The sequence below is a fragment of the Ambystoma mexicanum genome, chromosome 7p (genome assembly GCF_040938575.1).
Source record: "Ambystoma mexicanum isolate Mex_15411 chromosome 7p, UKY_AmexF1_1, whole genome shotgun sequence".
NCBI classification, from domain to species: Eukaryota; Metazoa; Chordata; class Amphibia; order Caudata; family Ambystomatidae; genus Ambystoma; species Ambystoma mexicanum.
The window spans coordinates 296,989,453-297,011,893 of record NC_090939.1 but is presented as its reverse complement, the minus strand read 5'-3'; the positions used below and the strand labels follow the sequence as shown (position 1 = coordinate 297,011,893).

The 22,441-nt window shown below is 48.3% G+C and overlaps 1 protein-coding gene across 2 annotated transcripts in view; it reads left to right on the top strand.

Annotated features, from left to right (window-relative positions):
• USP16 (ubiquitin specific peptidase 16) overlaps nucleotides 1-22,441 on the top strand; it is a 1,134,075-nt gene that overhangs the window by 104,264 nt on the left and 1,007,370 nt on the right. For both annotated transcript variants that reach the window (XM_069636367.1, XM_069636368.1), the window contains exon 6: nucleotides 18,993-19,189. In XM_069636367.1, the coding sequence (XP_069492468.1) occupies nucleotides 18,993-19,189 (197 nt within the window). The remainder of the gene's footprint in view (nucleotides 1-18,992; nucleotides 19,190-22,441) is intronic.

Sequence of the window (22,441 nt, the reverse complement as noted above, 5' to 3'; positions counted from 1 at the left end):
AGCGATATTCAGTCGTCTTCTGGCTCCTGAAAAGGGTGCCAAAACCACAAACTCTTGCCTGGAGCCTTCACTGTTGATCCCTGCTGCAAATTGCCTTCCAAAGTCCTATCTTTCGTCTTCATGACAAAGGAATCCATACTGTTTTTTTTTCTTTCCTGAAGTATTCCTGCTGCAACTCTTCTTCTTGGCTGGGGTATTTACTTATCATAAGCCTCTGTGATTTCTGTAAAGCTTTTGGGGTGTTTTGTGATTGGGATTCCTCTCACACAGTTCACCCAGGCCCACGCTGTCATGAACCATAGGACGCGTCCCTTTTGGACTTCCTGGTCCCTGACACATCGGGGCTTGCACTCAGCAGTACTCCCAACATAGCCGTCAAACACGGAACGTTGTTTACCATCTTCCGCGTCGGACGTAGCACGTTCTATAAAGCCCACGGCCCTGCGAGTCTCAACACTACCGCTTGCAGTGGCTAGACGTGTGCTGCCGTAGTAGACTTCATTGATTCCTGGCCCCTATTTTCCCTTCCTCATTCATTCCCTTCCTCTTTATTACCTCTTGTATCCCGGACCTCCGTGTACCCGTCTCCGAGTACATTCTTCATCACTTCCAGGATTTCCTGGACATTCTGAACGTTCCAGGAGTCGGAACGCACGCTGGAACCCGAAGACGTTCGCACAGGGTTATACAAGACCCGAACTGTGCGCAAGACTCCTCCTTCAAAGAAGTCTAGTAAACAACATAGACAGGTGAGAAGGGGGGGAAACCTGTGACACACTGCTGAACTCCTCCCAAGGTGTCTTCTCAGAAGTCCCTGGACCCTAACTAACTTTAAAGTGAACTACTTACTTGTTAGAATAGTCTTCCACAGGAAGTCTGACGTTTGCCTGCAACAGAACCCTATCTTACCCTGCCTACAGCTGGCACCTAGACCACCAGGTTCCTCTTCTGCCTCTGAGTGAACTTAAGCAATATACTAGTGTTAGAGAGAATTCTCTGTAAAGGCTAATTTCCCAAACCTAGTGAGTCCCCCAGCAGCTTTGCTGGATTTTTGGGGTTTATTTTTTTCTCCTGCTAAGAGTAAGACTCTTTTTCTCCCACTCTTAGACATGATTTGAGGTGTTCCTTTGACTTTGTATGTGTTCTATGGGCTATGGCGTCCTTTACCCCATAGGGTTTCATGTGTTTTTGATATGTGGGTTACAGAGCACCCTCCGTGCAATAACCCAGGGGTGTCGTAGCGACCCCCAAACATAGACTCCATACCCTGGGACTGACTACTGTCTCCCAGGGCATGTAAAGTCACCATTGGCTTTACTAGTCTTAAATTGTGAACAGAACCAGTACAAACCATCATATTGTGGACGTACTGGTCGGGGCAATTCTATTGCTCCGGGGTCTGTTGTTCGAGGGGACACTGTCCAGTCCCCCCCCGACCGAGTTATGGCTGGTGGCAGTGGATACTACTTTTTATATTCAACCTCGAATATATTCCTATGGGATTTTCCCATTGTTCGAAGCTACCACTTTTTAAAATAGCCTTGAACATACCGCTGGGTTATTAAATTAATATAAATTCACTGGTTGGTATTTTTTGCTGAAACTCTGTCCCAAAATGGCGTTTGTGTTCGATTCTGTGACTCCAACCCAAGTCGAGCCCTTTGTTCCACTTTTTGGTGGGCTTCTCCACAGAAGCCTCAAAAAGTGATGGTGCCACTCTTTCTGGGTACCACAGTGGGTGTGGGAGGGGGGTTTAGGCACCCTGGACTGAGTTGCCTCGGCAACTCAAGTCGCGCTCTTGTGTGATTGATTGGCCCAAGTGGTGAGCTGCCCGGCTCACCACTTAGAATGTTTGAGTGATAGCTAGGCTGAATGAATGGGGGTTTTCTGCATAAAAGCAGGGCTTTGGGGACTGGAACTTGAGAAGTCGCCACAGGACCTAAAGAATCGGAGGAGGGAGAAGCCGAGCCGACCTGCAACGACGACACCACCGGTGGAGCCCTGCTGAACCGTCTCACCACTTTTCCTGACAACAGAGGAGATCTCCAGTCCGGAGAGTCTTCTTCCTTTGACTGGTGGGGATAACCAGTTTGCCCGTCTTTTCGACTTCCTGGACCATCTCGTGGCCGCCTTGCCGGTGCCAAGCACCCCGGCAACCGGAATACCATGGTTTACCACTACCGCGAAGAAAAGGGTAGTACCTTGTAACCGGGAAACTGCGGCTGGTTTCTTCCCTGGCAGTGCAACAACCTTCATCTTTCCTCCATGTCGAGACCTCCTCTTCCTCTGGACGAAACACTGACTTGCACCCGCTGCCAGGAACAACTGCCCCCGCTGGAGCTTTCTTCCCATTTCAGGTACTGTGTCCCGCCTGGCTTCCATTGCGACAGATCGTTCGGGGTGACAGTAAATCCTCGACTTTCTAACCTGGGTTAGCTTGGGGCCTGTTAACTAACTTTTCCTGACTTGATCTCAATCTTTTGTGAACTATTTACAAAGACTCTTTGGGCATAACCCCACTGTGTGATCCTGGACACATTTTGCTTGCTCTCACTAAGAGTGGGCCTGGCATTTGAACTTCCTTGCTCTCCAGTAGACTTTGCCTAACCTGCCTCACTGTGGTTCTTTGAAAAGTATTGAAATTTGTGTGCTTTCATAACTTTGCCTTTTCCCTCCCTTTTCATATAACTTATTAGAGTGCCATCTTATGTTAAGTGCTCACCTCAGTCTGAAAATAAATGGTGTTTCTCACTAAGACTTGTCTAATATATATATATATAATAGTGACTGTGTGTTGAATTTACTTACCTCTTTTTGTGCTAGTGTACTTTACAAGTGTCTTTAAATAATTATTTACTTTTTACACCAAAGCTCTGGTCAGTGTTTGCTTGTGCTACTGTATCTCTGTACCTATCGTGTATCCTCTATATACTGCCTAACTCTTCTTGAGAGAAGTCTGACTGCTCACCCACAGCTACCAGGTAAATCTGGGTGGTGCAGACTGCTACCAATTAGGTTTACTGCCAACCACCTGTAGTCCTAAATCTTTTGCAGTGGTCCCTAAGGGAACTGCACAGGTTTCTGACTAACAACTAGGGAAGGACTAGATAATTAAAGGAGTCTGTCTTGAAAAGTATAACAAGTGATTAAGAGTACTTACTTGTGAAATAGTTAGTTGGTAACTGTAACTCAGATAGTGAACAGTTGTATGTTTTGCCATTCTGAAAAGTATATGCAAGGTTATTTTTACTGACCTGTGAATTGGTAATTCCTCTTTCCCAAAAGTAATGCTGTTGGCGTTACTATTTCTTTCACAGAATAGGTGTATAAATTCCCCAACTGGCTCTTGCTTCCCCTAACATTCTGTATAGCCTGTTTAGAATAAAACTGCCTTAGGTTTTACCAACCTAGAAAAGCATTGAGTCATTCATAAAGTGTAACATTGAGTTTTACTTTTCCTGGTCTGTTTTATACAGATGCTAAAATAGTCTTAGGTTTATACCTACCTTTAAGTTGCTGGTAGCTCATTAAAAAAGTATATAGGTGTTTACTTGCCTTGAGTTAGCTTTGTGTCATCCTAAAATATGTTGGAGTTCTTGCTTACCTTAGACTGTGTCCCACTGATCTGAAAAGCAACTGTAATAGTATATTAGAACATTAGGTTTTACCTGCTTAGAATAGCTCTGTGCCATTCTTGGTGTTCTTTAGGTGTAGCTGACCTTGGTATGCCTGGTGCATCCTAAATTAGTGTAAAGAGTTCTTGCTTATCTTAGACTGTCCACTGAGCTAAAAAGCAACTGTAATTGTATATTACACAAAAAGGTCTTACTAACCTAGTATAACTGTTACCATAAATGCCCACTCTCCCTACTGTAAGGGCCTGGCTGGAGGGACGAGGCCACGCGGTCGACAGTCATCGAGCAGTTGTAGATATTTCGGCGGAAGGAAACCCACGAAGCAGTCTGTAGTCAGGAAGGTTTATCAGGAGACTAGACAACAGTAGGTCCTGGGGGCAACTCTCAACTTGGCAGCCTGGCTCCTGAGGTCATAGAGTTTGGGCACCTCGAGCTCCCTTAAAGATGCATGGACCTACTCGGAGAAGCACGGAAACCTACCACCAGGCATTGCTGCTCCAGCAAATGGAAGCGCTTTGTCATCTGGTGTTATGGCAAGGGCATCAATCCTATTGAATGCTCACCTAAAGATATCGTCCTTTACCTAACCTACCTATTAGATTCAGGACTGGTTTTCAATTCTCTTAAAGTCGACTTGGCAGTGTTTTCAGCGTACAACACGTCACAGAGCAAGGTTTCATGGTGGAAAATTCCTGTAATCAAGGCCTTTATGTAAGGGGTAAAAATACTTCATCCCCCTATTTCCAACCCACCTCCCGTGTGGGACCTGATAGTTGTTCTTACCAGACTAATGGACCTTCCTTTGAACCCATGCACAAGGCTAGCCTTAAAGCATTCACCTACAAGACTGCCTTTCTGGTGGCTATGACCTCTATTAGAAGAGTTAGTGAACTGCAGACCCTTTAGGTTCAGGACTCATTAGTCACTATTCACAAAACCAACGTGGTTTTGCGCGCACACACTCTCGGTTTGTGTCCAAGTTTATCGCTAAGTTCCATGTAAATCAGTCCATAGAACTACCCACCTTTTTCCAGAACCCCACTCATGTGGCAGAAAGATGCCTCCACACACTGGATGTAAGGATAGCGGTTATCTACTGTCTCGAAAAAACCAGGCCACTAAGAAAAACAATTTCTTCATCTGTGGTAGCTGTTAGAGAAGGGGACCCTGTCTCTAAATCAGCTATTTCTTAAGTGTATTGTAAACTTCATCACTCTGTTACACTCTTGCCAAAAGAGATCCTCCCTTCACGCCTAGAGCACACTCTACTCAGGGCACAGGGGCTAGCATAGTATTTATTACAAATGTTCCTCTTGATTCCATTTGCAAAGCAGCAACCTGGAGTTCTATACACACTTTTACACAACACTACTGCCTACATACAAACTGTAAGTCTGATTCTCAGGTGGGATAAGCGGTGTTAAGACATCTTTGCTACTGTTCCTTCACACATCCCTCCACCATCTCTGGGTACTGCTCGCTATTCTATGCACAGCATGTGATTCTAAGCAGATTCAAAAGCATCAGAAGACATGCATTACTCACTGTAATAGCATTTCTGATGATTGTCTGATTAGATTCACATGTGCCCACACTTCCTCCCCTCGTGGAGTAGAAGGAAGATAGACCTCTTACACCTTCTCTCTTCTGTACTCACTTAACGCTGATTACAAGTCTCCCTCGCGGCCAAAAAAAGTGGGACCTCGACGCATGAGGGATTTTGGGTACACTACACGTCACGTTGGGGATAGTGTTAGTCACACCCATGTCGACCTCCCCTTTCGATCTTCAAAAGAAAGATGCAATACTCAGCGATTTCCACTAGATGTCGGACTATATGCACAGCATGTGATTCTATTGCGCAAACCATATATACCAAAAGGTGTATACAAACTCTCATAGCATTTGACAATAGCATTTGACAATTGTTCTCTCTTTATCAATCTCTTTACAATGGAACAAGCCTTCAATTGTTATCACAATGTGCTTTATTATATTTATACATAGAAAAACAGTGTATAAAAAATCATTAATTTAAAATACATAACTCAATCTGTAGTTCTAGAGTTATTTCGAATTGAACACCCACAACTACCTGTGACCAAAAATACAACCTATCCAGTCATAACCACATTCATTCCATACATTATTCATTCATACAGTGCAAAAGTCGCAAAAAAAGACAATTTATAAAGACAGATCTTGAAGATTGACCTAAAGTGCAACATGCTGTTTTGACATATAATGCATCATGATACTTGAGTGCTGGCATGTATCAATTTTCTTATTCTGATAAAGTGGTTCAGCACACAGTTCATATAGGCTATCCAGCTTTTGTTGTACAATGGAACTTGTGAAAACGGTATCTACTCGAGTTTTGGCTCGGTACTCTAGCTACGTTTCACACACAAGCCATCTTCAGGACACATAAAATCATTGCTGATAATATTGGTGTGTTACCAACTTGAGGCAGTGAGTAACTAGACTGATTATTAACAATATGACAGTCTAAGCAAGAAGTCATTCAACCCTGGTGTAAGGAACCATCACAAGGCTTAGTGCAGACCAAATCCTTCAATTTCCGAGGCGTGTGCTGTCATCTCAGCATTTGAGTCTCAAGGGAGTGGAATCAAATTTCCTCCTTGTCCTCTCCCGAGGTGCCGGTGTATCTGAGCCTTATTTAGTATGCATATGAGATGGCCACGAATATGTTTCACTGGCTGCCTCTCCAATGTGATTCTTAGCAGATAAAATAATCAGAGATGCTATTAGGGTCAGTAATGCATGTATTATAGGTATATGCGTTCATTGAATGCGTGTTCTACTATTCAGAAAAGTGTCCTGGTAGCCAGGTTAGTTGATTATGTGATTCGTGAGTGTTGTGACTGCATAACTGACAGGGTCTACTACCCTTGAATTACTTACTGTACAGTTATTTGAAAGGAACTAATGGTTTTACTCCCCATGAATAGGTGTGCCCTATACTAAATGTGTTTGATAAGGTCTGACTTACCTAGAAATACTGTTCATTTTCTAAATAAGGTATATGCTTTGGGCTGTGTACTTTAAAGCATAGTGTTGTGTTTTTATAATGTGGTTATATGATTGTGATGGTACTTATTTCTCCAGCATAGTGTCTGGCATGGATTCACATGCTCCTGAATATTTGCAGTCGTCAGGGCGGGAATCCTCAGTAAAATACTCGGCGGAAAAAGTTCTATTCTTGTACTAAAAAGAGCCTATGTGCTCCTATCTCCAACTGCCGACAGCGGGGATCTGTGGTCGGTGAATTTCAGCACCCCCGAAGATTGTCAAAGTTTCTTTGACGTTTCCAGAAGGCCATCAGGCCTACTTCGCGCTCTCCGGCCAGGACAGAGGAGAAGGAAGGAAGATCCCTCTTCAGGCCCTGCACCAGGTGCAGGCTACGGAACATGTTTGTGGAGGACAAACACCTCTAATGCCTCTGTCTTCACCTGGACCACCAGGAAGCGGAGTGTGATAATAAATCGATGAAGGATCATCACAGTAGACTGGCAGCGTGGCTGAACGCCAGGGCCTATGTCCCGTGCTCTGAGTAGGGTCATGCCTAGGACTGGGCGGTCTGAGGAGCGGGCTTCGAAGTCCTTTTGAGGGCACCTCATCTGTGGGGTCCCAAGACCAGGCCAAGCACCGCAACTCTGGTTCCATTGGGGTCGCCGCGTAATCGGGTCCCGCAATGGGCTGGGCACGATCAACATCACCATCCGCCTCCATCGCCAGCCAGCGAACAAGCTCCTCCTCGAAAAGGAAATCGTCCAACTCCGCTAAGCTGCGAGAGAAGCCAGCGACGCTAGGGACGAAGGAGAAGATGGCCGACCTGTCCAAGAAGGCCCAAGTGGCTCAGGAGAAGTCTTGTACGATTGAGCTGGTGGCTGCTTCTCTCACAAAGGTGAAAGGGGCTGTCCCTGTGAAGGAAACCCCCACAGCGCCCAAGGTGTCGCTACCTCTGAGGCGAGAAGCCACCGCAGTTACTCTGGTGAAGTATGCTGTCACGCAGGAAAAGAGGATGCCGTCTCTGAGCCTGGCTCCGACCCCCCTGGGTGGAAAAAAAAAAGAGGGGGTGAGGAAGTCCCAGACCAGCCCCAGGCCGTGTCCCAGGCCATGGAAGTTTCGTCCACAAACGAGGACCTAGAGTCTTTACACACTTTCCACGAGGATGTGGAGGAAGAGGACGACAATGACGGCGCAGGGTCTAGTGTTCCGATCACGCCAGCTCAGCCGAGGGATGCATCTCTGGACATCCTGTTGACGCTACACACTTTAGTATCTGAGATCCAGAAGAGGATGCCTGAGGCCTGGTTCCTATGGCCCCCAATCAGTCTATGGCACAGAAGAGGAAGCATCATCCGACACCCTTGTTTCAGCCTCCAAATCGGGGCGCCCTCCACACCCGGGGACGGACACGGCGACGACGGACGACGACTATATCGTCACAGCAGGTGGATCACCGCAGCCAAGGGCGTTCCCACCGGATGAGGGGGTGGTGTTCCATTCCATGGTCGCCAAAGCCTGCAAGCTTTCCAGCTTACGCCGGAGGAGTCCGAGAAGGAGGGTTTTCTGTACCAGAGGCGTGAGGCCAAAAGGAAGACCATGACAGTACGCCTTCTGGATGATGTGTGGGAGGAGGATCTGAACCTCTTGCACGGCTCCGGCCAAATGGGATAGGCTGGAGAAGAAGTGCCGGAATCCGTACCCAAGTGCCTAAGGCTTCAACCATCGCCAGACTCTGTGGTTTCGGCGGTCGCGGGGAAACTGTCGGCGAACCCTTCCTCGTCGTCGTCCGACTCTACGGACATTGAGGGGATTAAGATGTTCACCGTGGGAAGGAAGGTTATTTACACAGCGGCCTTCACAATCTAGGCGGCCAACGTACTGGCGATCCTGGCGAGGTAGGACCGGGAGCTGTGGTACAAGCTGGGCCCGATTCTAGAGTTCCTCACCGATGACAAGAGGATGCAGGCAATCCCCCTTCCAGGAGGGTGAGGTGGCCTCGGGCCACGAAATCTCTGTGGCACTCGATATCACCAACACAGGGTTCAGGCAGATGGGCAGCGGTATCTGCCTTCGTCGTCGAAGCTGGCTGAAGGCCATACATTTCTGCCAGGAGGGCCAGGCGAGGGTGCTAGACATCCTGTTCGATGAAGGTGACCCTTTTGAGAAGTTAGTCGACTAGTCCCTGCAGGCCATCAAGGCGGATACAGAGACGGCTTGTTCCCTGGGCACACTCCAGAAACACTGCTTTTTCCTTTCTCTCCTCCGCTGGGAAGTCGAGCAGACCAACGAAAGGTTTCTCCCCGTCGTTCTGCCAGCCTTCCAGATCCACGACAGCCTACAGAGGCTGTCCCCAGGCCTACGGTGGAGGTGGTCAGCGCCGCTGTCTCCCTCCAAGGCAGGACGCCCGGCGCTGAAGCAGGCCCGAACCGACCAGGAAGTATGACCCCCACCCGTGAACCCGATGGGAGGCCGGCTGACTGGATTCGTTGGAAAGTGGGAGATCATCATAGACAGATGGGTGTTGTATGCTCTTGCCCACGGACATACCCTGGAGTTTCAGCACATGTGCCCGTAGATCCCTCTGGTGGCCGGGCAAGAGCAGCACATCCCTCAACTCTAGGAGGAGGTACAAGCCATGCTACGAAAAGGGGCAATAGAGCTGGTTCCACAACGACTCTGGGGCTCCGGAATCTATTCCAGATACTTTTTTAGTCAAAAAGAAAACCGGGGGCTGGAGGCCCATTATGGACCGCTAATGTCTCAACAAGTACCTCAAGTCCCAAAAATTCAGGATGGTAATGTTGCAGCCAATAAGAAGGAGGAGACTTCTTGACATCGCTGGACCTGTAGTACGCCTACTTCCACGTCCCCATTTACAAGAAGCACCGAATGTTCTTAGGCTTTGTAGTACAGGGACGGCACTACCAGTTCAAGGCCCTCCCCTTCGGCCTGAAGTCGGCCCCAGGGTGTTCATGAAGTGCCTGCCACTGATGGCGGCCCATCTGCATCAACTGGGGATACAGGTATACCCGTACCTCAACGACTGGCTCATCCGGGCCAGTTCGGGAGAGTTAGCCATTGGACACACAGAGGCGACCATCCAGCTGCTGACAGATCTGGGATTCTCCATCAATTATCCAAAGTCCTGCTTGACACCATTGCAGAACGCTCTGTTCCTAGGAGCCAGACTCAATACGGGCTCCTGCCTAGCATCGCCCTCCGAGGAGAGTGTAATGGCCATTCTGGGGAAGATGCAACGGCTCTAGTCACTGAAGATCGCCATGGTGCGGACCATCAAGTCAGTGCTCGCCATGAGTCTTGCATCTACCTTATCCAGCTCTGCAGGTTACAGATGAGACCTTCAGGAGTTCCTGGCCGCTCGCTGGATACAGGTGTCTGGAAGCTTTGCGATAAGATCCAGCTTGACGAGGAGTTACGTCAGACGATAAGGTGGTAGGGTGTTCACTCCAACATCGCCTGGTGCACAGGATTTCAAAGCCCCCATACTAGGAAACGGTCACCACAGAATCTTCCCTGGGAGGCTGTGGAGCCCACACGGGACATCTGCATGCCAGAGGCCTGTGGCTGACGGAGGAGAAGGATCGTAGGATCTTATCAATATCCTGGAGCTGTGGGCAGTGTTCTGGACCCTCCCGTCGTTCCTTCCATCTCTGAAGGGCAAAGTGGTGAGGATCTTCACAAACAAACCACAATGTTCTACATCAGGAAGCAGGGGGCCACTCGATCCCCAGTGCTCTCCAAAGAGGCGCAGGACTTGTGGCACTGGGACGTCAGAGATGGTCCTCATCCCCTTTCACCTGGCGGGAGCCAATAATACCATCGCCGACTCCCTCAGAAGCGAGTTGCGCTCCTGCCACAAGTGGGAACTTCGACAGGACCAGGTGGACCGCATCTTCATCAAGTGGGGCGGGCCCCAGATCGAGCTGTTCGTGATGGCAGCTAAATCCGAATGCCAGAGGTTTGCCAGCAGATTGCACCAACTGAGGAGCCTGGGGGGACGCGTTCTCCTTCCCATCGTCAGCCTGTCGGCGACGCCTCCGGTCAAACTGCCAGTAGTCCCAGATCTTCTCACCAGAGAAGGAGGTGCAATCCTGCATCACGACCCAGGATCGATGAACCTGAGGACTTGGCTCCTGCAGCCCTAAAGTTTGGAAGATACGAGTTGCCAGCAGACTGCAGGGCGGTTCTTGCCAAGGCCAGAGCATAGTCGACTGTGAAGTGCTATGGTCACTTGTGGAAGCGTTTCGCTATGTGGTGCCGATGGCAGAAGATCACCCCTCTCAGGGTCACAGCCCTGCAGATCCTTCCATACTTATTATACTTGGCCAAGGCTGGACTGGCATACGCCTCTATCAAGGTGCATCTGGCGGCTATCTCCTGCTTACACCAGGTCTCTAGGAAGATCTTCACTTTGGTCTCACCAAGGAATTCCTCAAAAGACTGTTTCGATCTTTACCGCCAGTGAAGGCTCCTGCCCCGGCGTGGGAACTCAACATGTGGTGCTGACGAGGCTCATGGGTGGGGGTCCCCTTAGAGCCTATGCATCAGGCCCCTCACAAGTTCCTATTGTGGAAGACTGCTTTCCTTGTGGCCATCACCTCTGCCAGGAGGGTGGGTGAGATCCAAGCCCTATCCTGCAAACGCCATATCTGACTTTTCACGAGTTGAGGGTGGTGCTGCAGACGCACCCCTTTTTCATGCCGAAGGTTCTGTCTGGATTCCCCCTCAACAAGCCTTTGGTGTTACCTGTGTTTTTCCAAAAGCCTTTGTCACTGGCTGAAAGGGCCTTGCACTGGCTGGACGTTGCTCGTTCCCTGAAGTTCTGTGTGACACTCACAAAGAGTTTTCGGAAGACTTCTTAACTGTTTGTGAACATTGGCCCTGTGAACCATGGGAAGGTCTTGTCCAAGTCTTCCATCTCAAGGTAAATGCCAATCCGGATTCCGACCCAGGCCATGGGACTGAATCAGTTTTACTGGACCTTAAAATTCAGATTGACGAAATCAGAGACTAAGGCAAACTAGCCCTGCCGCTGCTGCCGCTGCTGCCGCTGCTGCCGCTGCTGCTGCTTGATCTATTGGCAGCCTTTGACCTGGTTCAACATACAATCCTGAGCCACCACCTATCCACCTCTGCCAACCTTTCAACCAGGTCCATTAGCTGGATCCCCTCCTTCCTAAGGGAGAGATCCAGGAGTCTTCTCCGAAAAGGCAAACGCTCCACCTGCCCCTATCACCTGTGGGGTACCTCAATGATCCTGTGTATCCCCAACACTTCACAATAAATTCACAATACCTCTTTTCACACTCCTTGACTCTATTGGCATATGTTATACAAATGACGCTGATGACACTCAAATCCTCCTCCATCTCTCTGGTAACTACCTGAAGGACTCTGTCAACGTGAACTCGGTCTGTATGACCATCCTGGCTTGGTGGGTTTCTCACTTGCTTTGTCTAAATGACGATACTTCTGCTGGGGCCTCCTTCAATGATCAAAAGACTGGACCCTGAATTTTCCTCCTTTAAAATTGAGGGCATCCCGATTCCAGTCTCACCCTTTGTGAAAATGCTGGGCGTATATGTTGACGCCTGCCTTTCACTCAGACGGCATATCAATGCCATTGCCTCCTCGGCTGCTCACACTAAACTAATCAACGCCACCAGACCAGACCGTTCCTTTCCTCAGACAGTTGTCTGACAATTGCAAGAGCCACTATAGGATCTATGCTCAATTAAAGAACGCCCTTTTTGCAGGCACATCTGAGCACAAAATACAAAAGCTGCATGTCATCCAAAACAACACCGTCCGAGCAGCACTAACCATTCCCAGAAGGGAACGCATTATGGCAGCTCACATTGGTTCCCTGTCCACGAACGGATCCTCTTCAAAACATTGTCCATCACGCACAGGTGCCTACCCAAGGATGCACCTCCTTACCTATACCAAAAGCTCACTAAAGCTTCCTCTACCAGACCTACTAGAACAGTTTACTCCCACCGCATCATCCAGCCTAAATTTAAACTGGCAAAAACTGGAGGCTTCAGCTTCCCGGCCACTGCGGCCAAACACTGGAACTTGCTCCCACGCAGTATGCGAGCTGAACACTCATATTGGACTTTCAGAAAAGCACTAAAAATCACCTAACTTGATTATGTACCAGGAAAATGTCCATCTCAAGACATCTGTTATGTTGTAAAATGCAAGTACTTGGTTCTTAAGAGTTAATGGCTTATTTAACAGCACCTTGATGCCTCGGGGCTTAGTGCGCTATATAAATGTAAAAATAAATAAGTAAGGTGGCTCTCTGGCGGTATCATGCACCATCATCGGTTGGCAAATGGACGGCTGCCAGGCCATCTGAGAGCCCACTCCACCAGAACGATTGCTTCGACAATGGCGTCCCTATCTGGTGTGCCCCTGCTGGACATCTGCAGGGCTGCTACGTGGAGGTCGATGCACACCTTCACGAGATTCTACTGCGTCGACCGGGATTCCTGGAGATCCTACAGGAAGGTGAGGTGGCGTCGGACCACGCCATAACGGTAGCCACGGACATTGCCGACACCGGGTTCTGCAATTTGGGCAACAGCGTTTGCCTTCGACGGCGGGGGTGGCTCAAGGCGACAGATTTCCGCCAAGACATGCAAACCAAAGTTTTGGACATGCCCTTCGATGGGAACAATCTGCTCGGAAAGACAGTGGATGAGTCACTTCAGGCCATCAAGACCGACAGACAGCACAGGCCTTGGGGGTTCTGCAGCAACGACAGCCGCCCTTTTGGAACTCCGGAGGCAAGCAAGGTGCCTCCAAAGTATTCGGCGGTGGCTCCTCGACATACCCTCAGGTGGCCCGCTCGTCGTCGCAAGAGGCCTACAGAGGACGAGGCAAGTCAGGTGGTTCTCGCCGTCATCGCCAGGGAGGCCAAGGCGGCAAGGCCTCTGCCAAGCAAGACTGAACCGGCCGTAGCGTCGGGCCCCCACGTGGGCACCCCGTTGGGTGCTGGATGCCCTGGCCCGCGGGCACACTCGAATTTCTAAAAAAGTGCCCCGGCATTCCTCCCGTGGCCAGGAAGGAAAACTACGTCCCTCAACTGCTGTTAGAAGTAAGGGCGATGCTCAAAGGAGCCATCAAGCTCGTCTCAAAGAGGCTCCGGGGCTCTGGAGTGTACTCGAGATACTTCCTCGTCAGAAAGAAGACGGGAGGATGCCGTCCTATCCTGGACCTGCGTCGATTAAACAAATGCATCAAGGCACAGAAGTTCCAGATGGTCACCCTCCAGCACGTGCTGGGCCCGCTGGAGGAAGGCGACTTCCTATCGTCGTTGGATTTGGAGGATGCATACTTTCACATCCCCATTCTAAAAGGACACCAAAAGTTTCTCAGGTTCGTAGTCAAAGGACGGCACTACCAATTCAAGGCCCTCCCATTCGGATTGAAGTCGGCGCCCAGGGTATTCACCAAGTGTCTGGCACCAGTGGCGGCGCGACTACACATGCAGGGGATCCACGTCTACCCCTACCTGGACGATTGGCTCATCCGAGCAAGAACAAGGGAACTTGCCGTCGAACACACAGCGAAGACCGTCCAGCTGCTCACGGACCTGGGATTCTCCATCAACTTCCCCAAATCCACCTGGTTCCGTCGCAGGACGCACTGTTTCTGGGAGCCAGGCTCGATACAGTAGCGCGACTGGCCTCGCCGTCGGAAGAAAGGACGAAGGCCATCCTGGGCAAGGTGCAGCGTTTGCTGGCCACGGACGTGGCCAGGGTGAGGTCAATCAAGTGCCTTCTCGGGATGATGTCCTCATGCATCTACCTGGTGCGACGATTCAGGCTGCGGATGCGTCCCCCACAGGAGTTCCTCGACGCCCGTTGGATGCAAGCGGCGGGCAGTTTCGAAGACAAGATCCCGCTCAACGAGGTTTTCCGCCAAGCAATTCGGTGGTGGGGCACCCGCACGGATCTCGCGGCAGGCACGGACTTTCAGACCCCAGCACACCAGGTGACGGTGACGACGGATGCCTCCCTGGAAGGGTGGGGAGCGCACACCAAAGATCTTCACATGAGAGGCCTTTGGCGCCCGGAGGAGAGGCCACTGCACATCAACATCCTGGAGCTCCGAGCAGTGTTTTGGGCCCTCAGGTCGTTTCTCCCATCCCTCAGGGGCAAGGTGGTGAGGATCTTCACCGACAACACCACCACGATGTTCTACATCCGGAAGCAGGGAGAAACCAGATCCCCAGCCCTATCCAAGGAAGCCCAGGATCTGTGGCATTGGGCCGTTGCCCAGGGGATGTTTCTGGTACCCTTTCATCTAGCAGGGATAAAGAACACCATCACCGACTCACTCGGCAGGGAGCTGCGCTCGTGCCACGAGTGGGATCTACGTCAGGATCAAGTGGATTGACTCTTCCAACAATGGGGTAAACCCCAGATCGACCTGTTCGCGACGGTGCCGAACTCCAAGTGCCAGAGGTTCACCAGCAGGTTTCCCCAGCTGAGGAGCATGGGCGATGCTTTCTCGTTCCCCTGTGAAGGCCTGTTCCTGTATGCGTTCCCTCCGTTGCCATTGCTACTGCGACTCGTCAACCAACTCAAGAGGTCCCGGTGCAGGATGATCCTCGTCGCACCGGTGTGGCAGAGACAGATCTGGTTCCCGGACCTTCTGGACTTGTCAACATCCCCACCAGTCAAACTGTTGACGGACGCAGATCTTCTCTCCAGAGAAGGAGGCGCCATTCTTCATCATGACCCGGAGTCACTGAACTTGCAGGCCTGGCTCCTGCAGCGCTAGAGTTTGGAGGGTACGATATCCCGGCTGACTGCAGAGAGGTTCTTGCAAAAGCCAGGGCGTCCTCAACTCTCGTGCTACGGACACAAGTGGAAGAGGCTCTCTGTCTAGGGCCGTGCACAGAAGATTAACCTTCTACAGATCACAGCCCCTCAGGTGCTACCGCACTTACTGTCGCTGGCCAAAGCTGGACTAGCTCTCGCTTCCATCAAGATAAATCTAACAGCGATTTCCCGATACACCAGAACTGCAGGGCGGTCGTCTCTGTGGTCTCATCGCCTGGTGAAGGAGTTTATGAAAGGACTGTTCCGATCGGTCCTGCCAGTGTAGGCCCCTGCCCCGGCGTGGGAACTCAACGTGGTGCTGACGAGGCTCATGGGCATGCCATTCGAGCCCTTGCATTCGGCTTCATTTAAGTTTCTGTCGTGGAAGACAGCGTTCCTTGTGGCCATCACCTCTGCACGACGTGTGGGAGAGATTCAGGCCCTTTCCTGCAAGCCTCCATACTTGACTTTACACGAGACGAGGGTGGTGCTGAGGACGCACCACTTCTTCATGCCCAAGGTGCCGTCGGACTTCCATCTCAACGAGCCCTGGGTGTTACCAGTTTTTTTCCCCGTCGCCGGCCGAGAGGACTTTGCACTCGCTGGATGTAGCTAGAGCGCTGAAGTTCTACGTGGACCGAACGAATATCACAGCTGTTTGTGAACTTTGGACCTGTGAACCAAGGGAAGGCTCTCTAGAAGGCTTCCATTTCCAGATGGCTCTCCGGCTGCATCATGCACTGTCATCGGTTGGCAAACCGACCGTTGCCCGGCCGTCCGAGAGCCCATTCGACCAGAGCGATCGCTGCTACTACGGCGTTCCTATCTGGTGTGCCCCTGCTGGACATCTGCAAGGCTGCTACGTGGAGGTCGATGCACACCTTCACGAGATTCTACTGTGTCAACCGGGATTTCAGGGAGGAGTCCAGAGTCGGCCAGGCAGTGTTGTGCTACCTGTTCGCTTAAGGTGAGCATGGTGAGGAGGTAAGAGATGCTTAATGTTGAGCCTCTTGCCACCTCCCGTGGTTGTGCATGTGTGTACTGCTATGTATTTTTATATTCATGAGCATGTGAATCCATGCCAGACCCCATGCTGGAGAAGGAACAAGTTACTTACCTGTAAGTGTTGTTCTCCAGCATGGGTCTGGCATGGATTCACATGTGAACCCTCCCTCCTTCCCTTCTGCGGCTCTTCACTTGGTCATACTGCCACTTTACGTCCTACCAAATCTGAGGATGGCTGCCAGGGGTGGGGCTTAGGGAGAGGGCAGTCATTGGCTGGGGGCAGTATGACCCAGAGACCAGTGATTGGTTACTACTAAGAAAGACTGATCAGAAACGAAACTGATACTGATTTTTTTCTTTACCGAGGATTCCCAGCCTGACGACGGGGAATATTCATGAGCATGTGAATCAATGCCAGACCCATGCTGGAGAACAACAGTTACAGGTAAGTAACTTGTTCCTACCGACCAATGTGCAACATACTTTTCTTATAAATTCAAGAGGATTATTTTAAATGTAGCGCCTTGTCACCAAAGCATAAATTCATGTCGTGATTAATCTGCAGCAAAAAAGGTATTACATTTGATTTCAATTAATCCATGAGCTGGTGCGAACTCCCATCCCCCTTGTATCCGGATCCAGAACCCAAACATTCATCTGGCCTTCTGTTTCCCAAACAAATTCGAAATCCACTGGCAATTTGGCAAGTAATTGTCCAAGAGGTGTGAATGACCTCAATAACTTCAATATGTGGTGGTGAACAGCACCCAACCTAATCAACAAAGTGAAAAACCAGTGTTTTAAAAAAAAAACGTTTTTTAAAAAAGCAGCAATCAGAGACATTGATTTCACACAACGTTCTGAAACAATAATAGAGCAATATTAGGTATCTAACTCGCCATGTATAAACAGGCTTCATGTGGATATTCATCTGCTGCCGTCTATGTCTCTCATTAGTGACTGGCAAACGACTTGTTCAACGTGCAGCAGAATTGTATAGACTGAGAGTCATGTACTACTGGGAAACGCTGCGCATAGTGAAGCGGCATAGCCATGGCTACCAAAGCCCCAAGCAACATGGAGCAGCACGCAAATATATACAAATGTGGAGTGGCAACGTTATACATCTAATTTACTGTGTCCAAACAGGCTTCTGGTGGACACTGAGGAGGCACAAATGTTAGCTGGACACAAGATTGTCATGGTTTTACCAAAGATATTTATTAAAAGAAAAAGGGCTGGAAAAGGCCTTGCAGGCCCTAGGCTAAAGAAGAGTTTCCCTGCCTATGAACCAAAAACGTAAGGATCTGTCTGTGTCAGGATGTCAATAACTGAAAAACCGTCCTTGTGTCAAAAACGTCCTATCCTGACCCTCACACTATAAACAAATTATAAAAGTGTAAATCAAATATTTTCAACTGGATAAAAAGTGTTCACAACTGTAGCAGGTGTAATTCCAACAAAAACTTTCTTCAAGGAGGAAGCTCTTGGTTCCAGAGGGTGGATCCCTTCCCCTTGATTCTGAATAGGCACTTTTGTAAACAGTTCCTTGGTGTCTTGTTTGAACTCCCAAGATTCCTATTTAGGTAACCAAGTCTTTATCAGTCTTTAATGCATCTTTTTCCTAGGTCTGAATAGCAATGTCTTTCTTTAACCATCATCTTTCCAGAGTTCAACAAATAAATAGCAATCTTTCCTGTACCATTGCTTGGGACTTGCCTGGTTTACTGTCCTGCCAGATTCCTTTATGCAACGCTAATTGCCTAGTGTACTCGCCTGCCAGGACTTATATATTCAACTGCTAACTGTCTTGTCAGGATTTATCATAAAACCACTCCTCTCCCCTTGTAAGAGTGAAGCCTTTCTGTCTAGTCACACTACAATTGTGAGAGTCAGGATTAACTCCTAACACATTTGTTATTGTTTAGCCCTCACCAGAAATGTGAGTATGGGATATCTGAATAGAAACATGGGACGCTGTCCCTAACTTTCTTGTCGTGGTTTGTACCACTGCAAGTGCCATCCTCTACGTCTTGCCTCGACTCTGTGGGGGCAGTTGCAAATTCAACCCTCCTATTGGCTACCAAAGAGGTGCATCAAAGTCTAAGGGAACACGCCTACAGAGTGCTCATTGCACCTTATCTCTTGCTATGTTGTAAAGTGTGGGTAGAAGTATTGCTGAAATTACCTCCACAGGGGACCCAGTCAATGCTGCCTGAGCATTCCTTTCATCTGAGAATGACCTAACCGCTAGACAAAAAGGTTTCCCACAAACCTTTGCTGGCTCACCTGTTAGTTCTGGTATGCTGGCTTCACCAAGTCAGTGTCGCCTCCATTCCCTGGAACCGGATAAAGCACCCTGCCTTTCTCACTCTAGCCCTATCAGGTTTCCAATTTACTGTAGTTGCAGTGCACCAAAGGAACACTCTATGATGGGTCAATAATGTTCTTTTTATTTTAGATTTGAAAGAACAAGAGAAGAACATGCTTGAAAATAAGAAACTTGAAAAAGACAGCAAAAATGAAAAAGAGAAGGTTAAAAATAATAGCGAGCATAATGAAGAAAAACAAATAGTTTCTTTGGATGCCAAAGCAGACGTTGTGGTGAAAGGATTCAGTAACTTGGGGAATACGTGTTTCTTTAATGCTGTAATGCAGGTCAGTTAACTTTGAAAAATAAAAATGTTAAAATGTCCGTAGCCATGTTGTATCTTGCAATAGGTTATTGAGTAATGCAGAACTTAAACTGTAGGTACAACAATTGAAAACTCAAATGTTGTATACATATAATAATGCATAAATGTTCATTGCTTATGTGTGTGCCATTCTCCACCATTCAGGATGTAGGGGAGTATGTGTGCTTTCACATGATTAGCCCCTACCATAACTTCAAGGTACCTCCTTTTAGATGTAACTGGACCTTCTTATTGGACTTCAAATGTGTTTTATTTTCAGATTTTCTTTTTTAAATAGACAGACAACTTATCCCATAAATCTATTTTGGTCTGTTTGGAAAACCTTTTCTTTTTTTCTCCTTTCGCATCCACTTCAGTGGAACTCTCTGTATTTCTGCAGATAATTTTGTAATCCCGACATGATTTTTGGTTATGAGGTGTCTTTAAACCCCCCTCTATAGCTTACCTAATTTTATTTTAGGGCACTGACCAGTATTGGAGTACTTTCCCTTCCCTCCCACACATGTAAGGCTATGTTAGCCCTACTATAGTCCTTAAAGCGCGAGTAGTGCAGTTTAACCTTATTTTCTATGGGTGTTTTTGCCATTCTGAGTGGAGCCCAGACAGGCTGGTGGCACTGGTACCCTTTTTTTGTTTATTTTCTGGATGCACCTTTCCTTTATTGACATATGGCAGCATATTGGGAAATTGAGTGCTCAAAGGGGATGGTCATGTTTGAAGCTTCGGCTTTTGTCCTCCCATGTCCTTTTGGCCATCTTCCTCCCTGTTAAAGATAGAATGTGGTCAAATGAGGGCATCCTCTTGACTAGCTGTAGCCAAAGTCTGGCAAGTATTCTCTTGTGTGCCAGGAACTCGTTTAGGCTAGTTATGGGGCGATCCCCAACACACATCCTGGACAGTTTGTGAGATCATGACTGTACATGAGCTGTCTTTCCATGGCTGGACAGCCTCCCAGAGGTTTGAATGTAGCAGGTGATGGAGATTTATCAGTTTTATGCTTAATCCCCTCTCCTAGTGAGACCTCAACCCCCCCCCACCGCCAAACATCTTTTTGCTGGATTTCTGGACCTTTTTCTTTCTCTCCTGAATGAGGGGAGTCTTTTTACACTGATTCATTTTTATTTGCTCTGACTTTTGGAGCTCTGTTCTTTTTGTTTTACCTTGTTCTTGCTTTCCTCCATATCTCTTAAAGGCATCTGTGTTACACATTTGCAGCACACAGCATCCTGTGTGCAGTGTTGTTGGGGAACCCTTTGGGTTCTCCTTTGATATCTTTGATGATCCTTAAAACGTCTATTCTTAAGGATAGGGGGATACTTTGTATCCTTCCTAAAACTTTAACGTATGAGGGATTAGCACACAGCACCTTATGTGGAGTGCTAAGGGGATACCAAGTATCCTTCTTCTCTCTGCTCCAGTGACATTATGGTCACTGTGACAACCCTCTAGTTAAGGCTAATAATGGCAGTGGAAATGTTCTACCAACATTTGTGCTATTTATTAATGCAGACTGCATTCACAGCCTCGGGTATGCACAAAAGGGTCACCTATGTTCTATCATGGTGGTTCCTTTTCTTTTTTCATAATTTCTTGGGTGGTTGTCCATTGTTAGCCTTTCTACCATTCTGAGAGGGGGAGGTCTGAATGTGAATTTTGCCTTTGGTGGGAAACTGCGCCCCGCCAACCTGCGCCGCAAGCACCGTTATCCCTACAACACTCACCAATCTCCTCATACTCTTAGGCTCTACCTCACGCTCACCAGATCTCATCGCATTACCCACTCTGCACACCGCTCTTACATTCTTACACAGACGCCCAGGCGACACCCTTCCACTTACACACCTGCCTGCCCTCCGGCATACAACACCCCCACAATGGTGACCACTGCATACAAAACTCCCTCCAACTTCCCACCCACTCTGGGGGGACCCCCTTGACTCTAGATGGTGAGGTGGCATCGCATTGGAGTTTCAGAGGTACTGCCCAGTGGGGACAGTTATTCCCCGAGAAGCTCTTTGTGCAATGGGAAGACATCAAAGATAGAGTGGGAAATACTAACAAATACAAGCTACAATATACGCGGGTAAAAACTGCAATACAAAATGTATGCCCCCCCTTTCCTAATGAACCACAGATAAACATGGGGCTTGGCTATATGTTCACAGGGGGGGACACAGAAAATGACAGCCTTCACACTGTATAAAGTTATAATGCAAACGCGCCCAGTAGGAAATCACACGGCCAGGAACAAATGGGAGTAAGATCTGGGGCAACAAATAACGGACCACAAATGGTCCCAGATCTGTGAATTGACCAAACAAATATGTAATTCCCGGTACAAACTAATACACTATAAGATAGTACACCGGACTCACTACACCCCAGTTAGGCTTAAACTACTCTACCCCGCCATGTCGGGAACATGTCCGAGGTGTACCGCTGAGGATGCAAATGTATATCATATGCTTTGGGCATGCATAAAGTTGAGAGACTACTGGACGGAGGTTTGTGTTGCTATGGATGAAATGGCAGATCAGCCTGTTGAATGGACGCCACGATTGTGCTTGCTGGGTGCGACGGGTAAAATGAACCCGACTTGGCGAAAACTGCTAAATCTTAGCTTGCTAATAGCCAAAAGAGCAATACTTATGAAGTGGAAAAATGTTAATCCCCCGACTAAGGCGGATTGGGACAGTGATATGCTATGGACAAATGATACAGAGGAGCTATATATAGACTCGGTGCTTCCCCCGTCCAGACCCAGGAATGTATGGGCCAGGTACAAACATTATTTAGCAGACAAAGCTGAAACTGAGAATTTTGAAGTGGGAGCAAAGTAACCTGTATTCATTCATTGTTAAGTGATGTTTATTCATAATTCTGTATGTGCTTTCCTTGTGCAACAATAAATAAAGTTTGTAAAAAAAAGTTAGGATTTCCCCCTACAATATTCCTCAACCCACAAATAGACAATTCTAGATGGATATAAGGAAGCAGCAGGTAATTAGGAATAAGGAATGGACTTCAAATTCAACCTTCCCTCCCCAAACCAGAGAGAAAAACGGATTTGAAATCTTAAACTTTAAAATGACATTTGGAAATGGTTGGGTAAAACGATGAATGTGTGCAAAAATCCTTAGATCTGTTCAAATCTCTATGGGAGCAACATTGGACAGATACTAACAATCATGAGCTATAGTGTGAGCAACAGTAA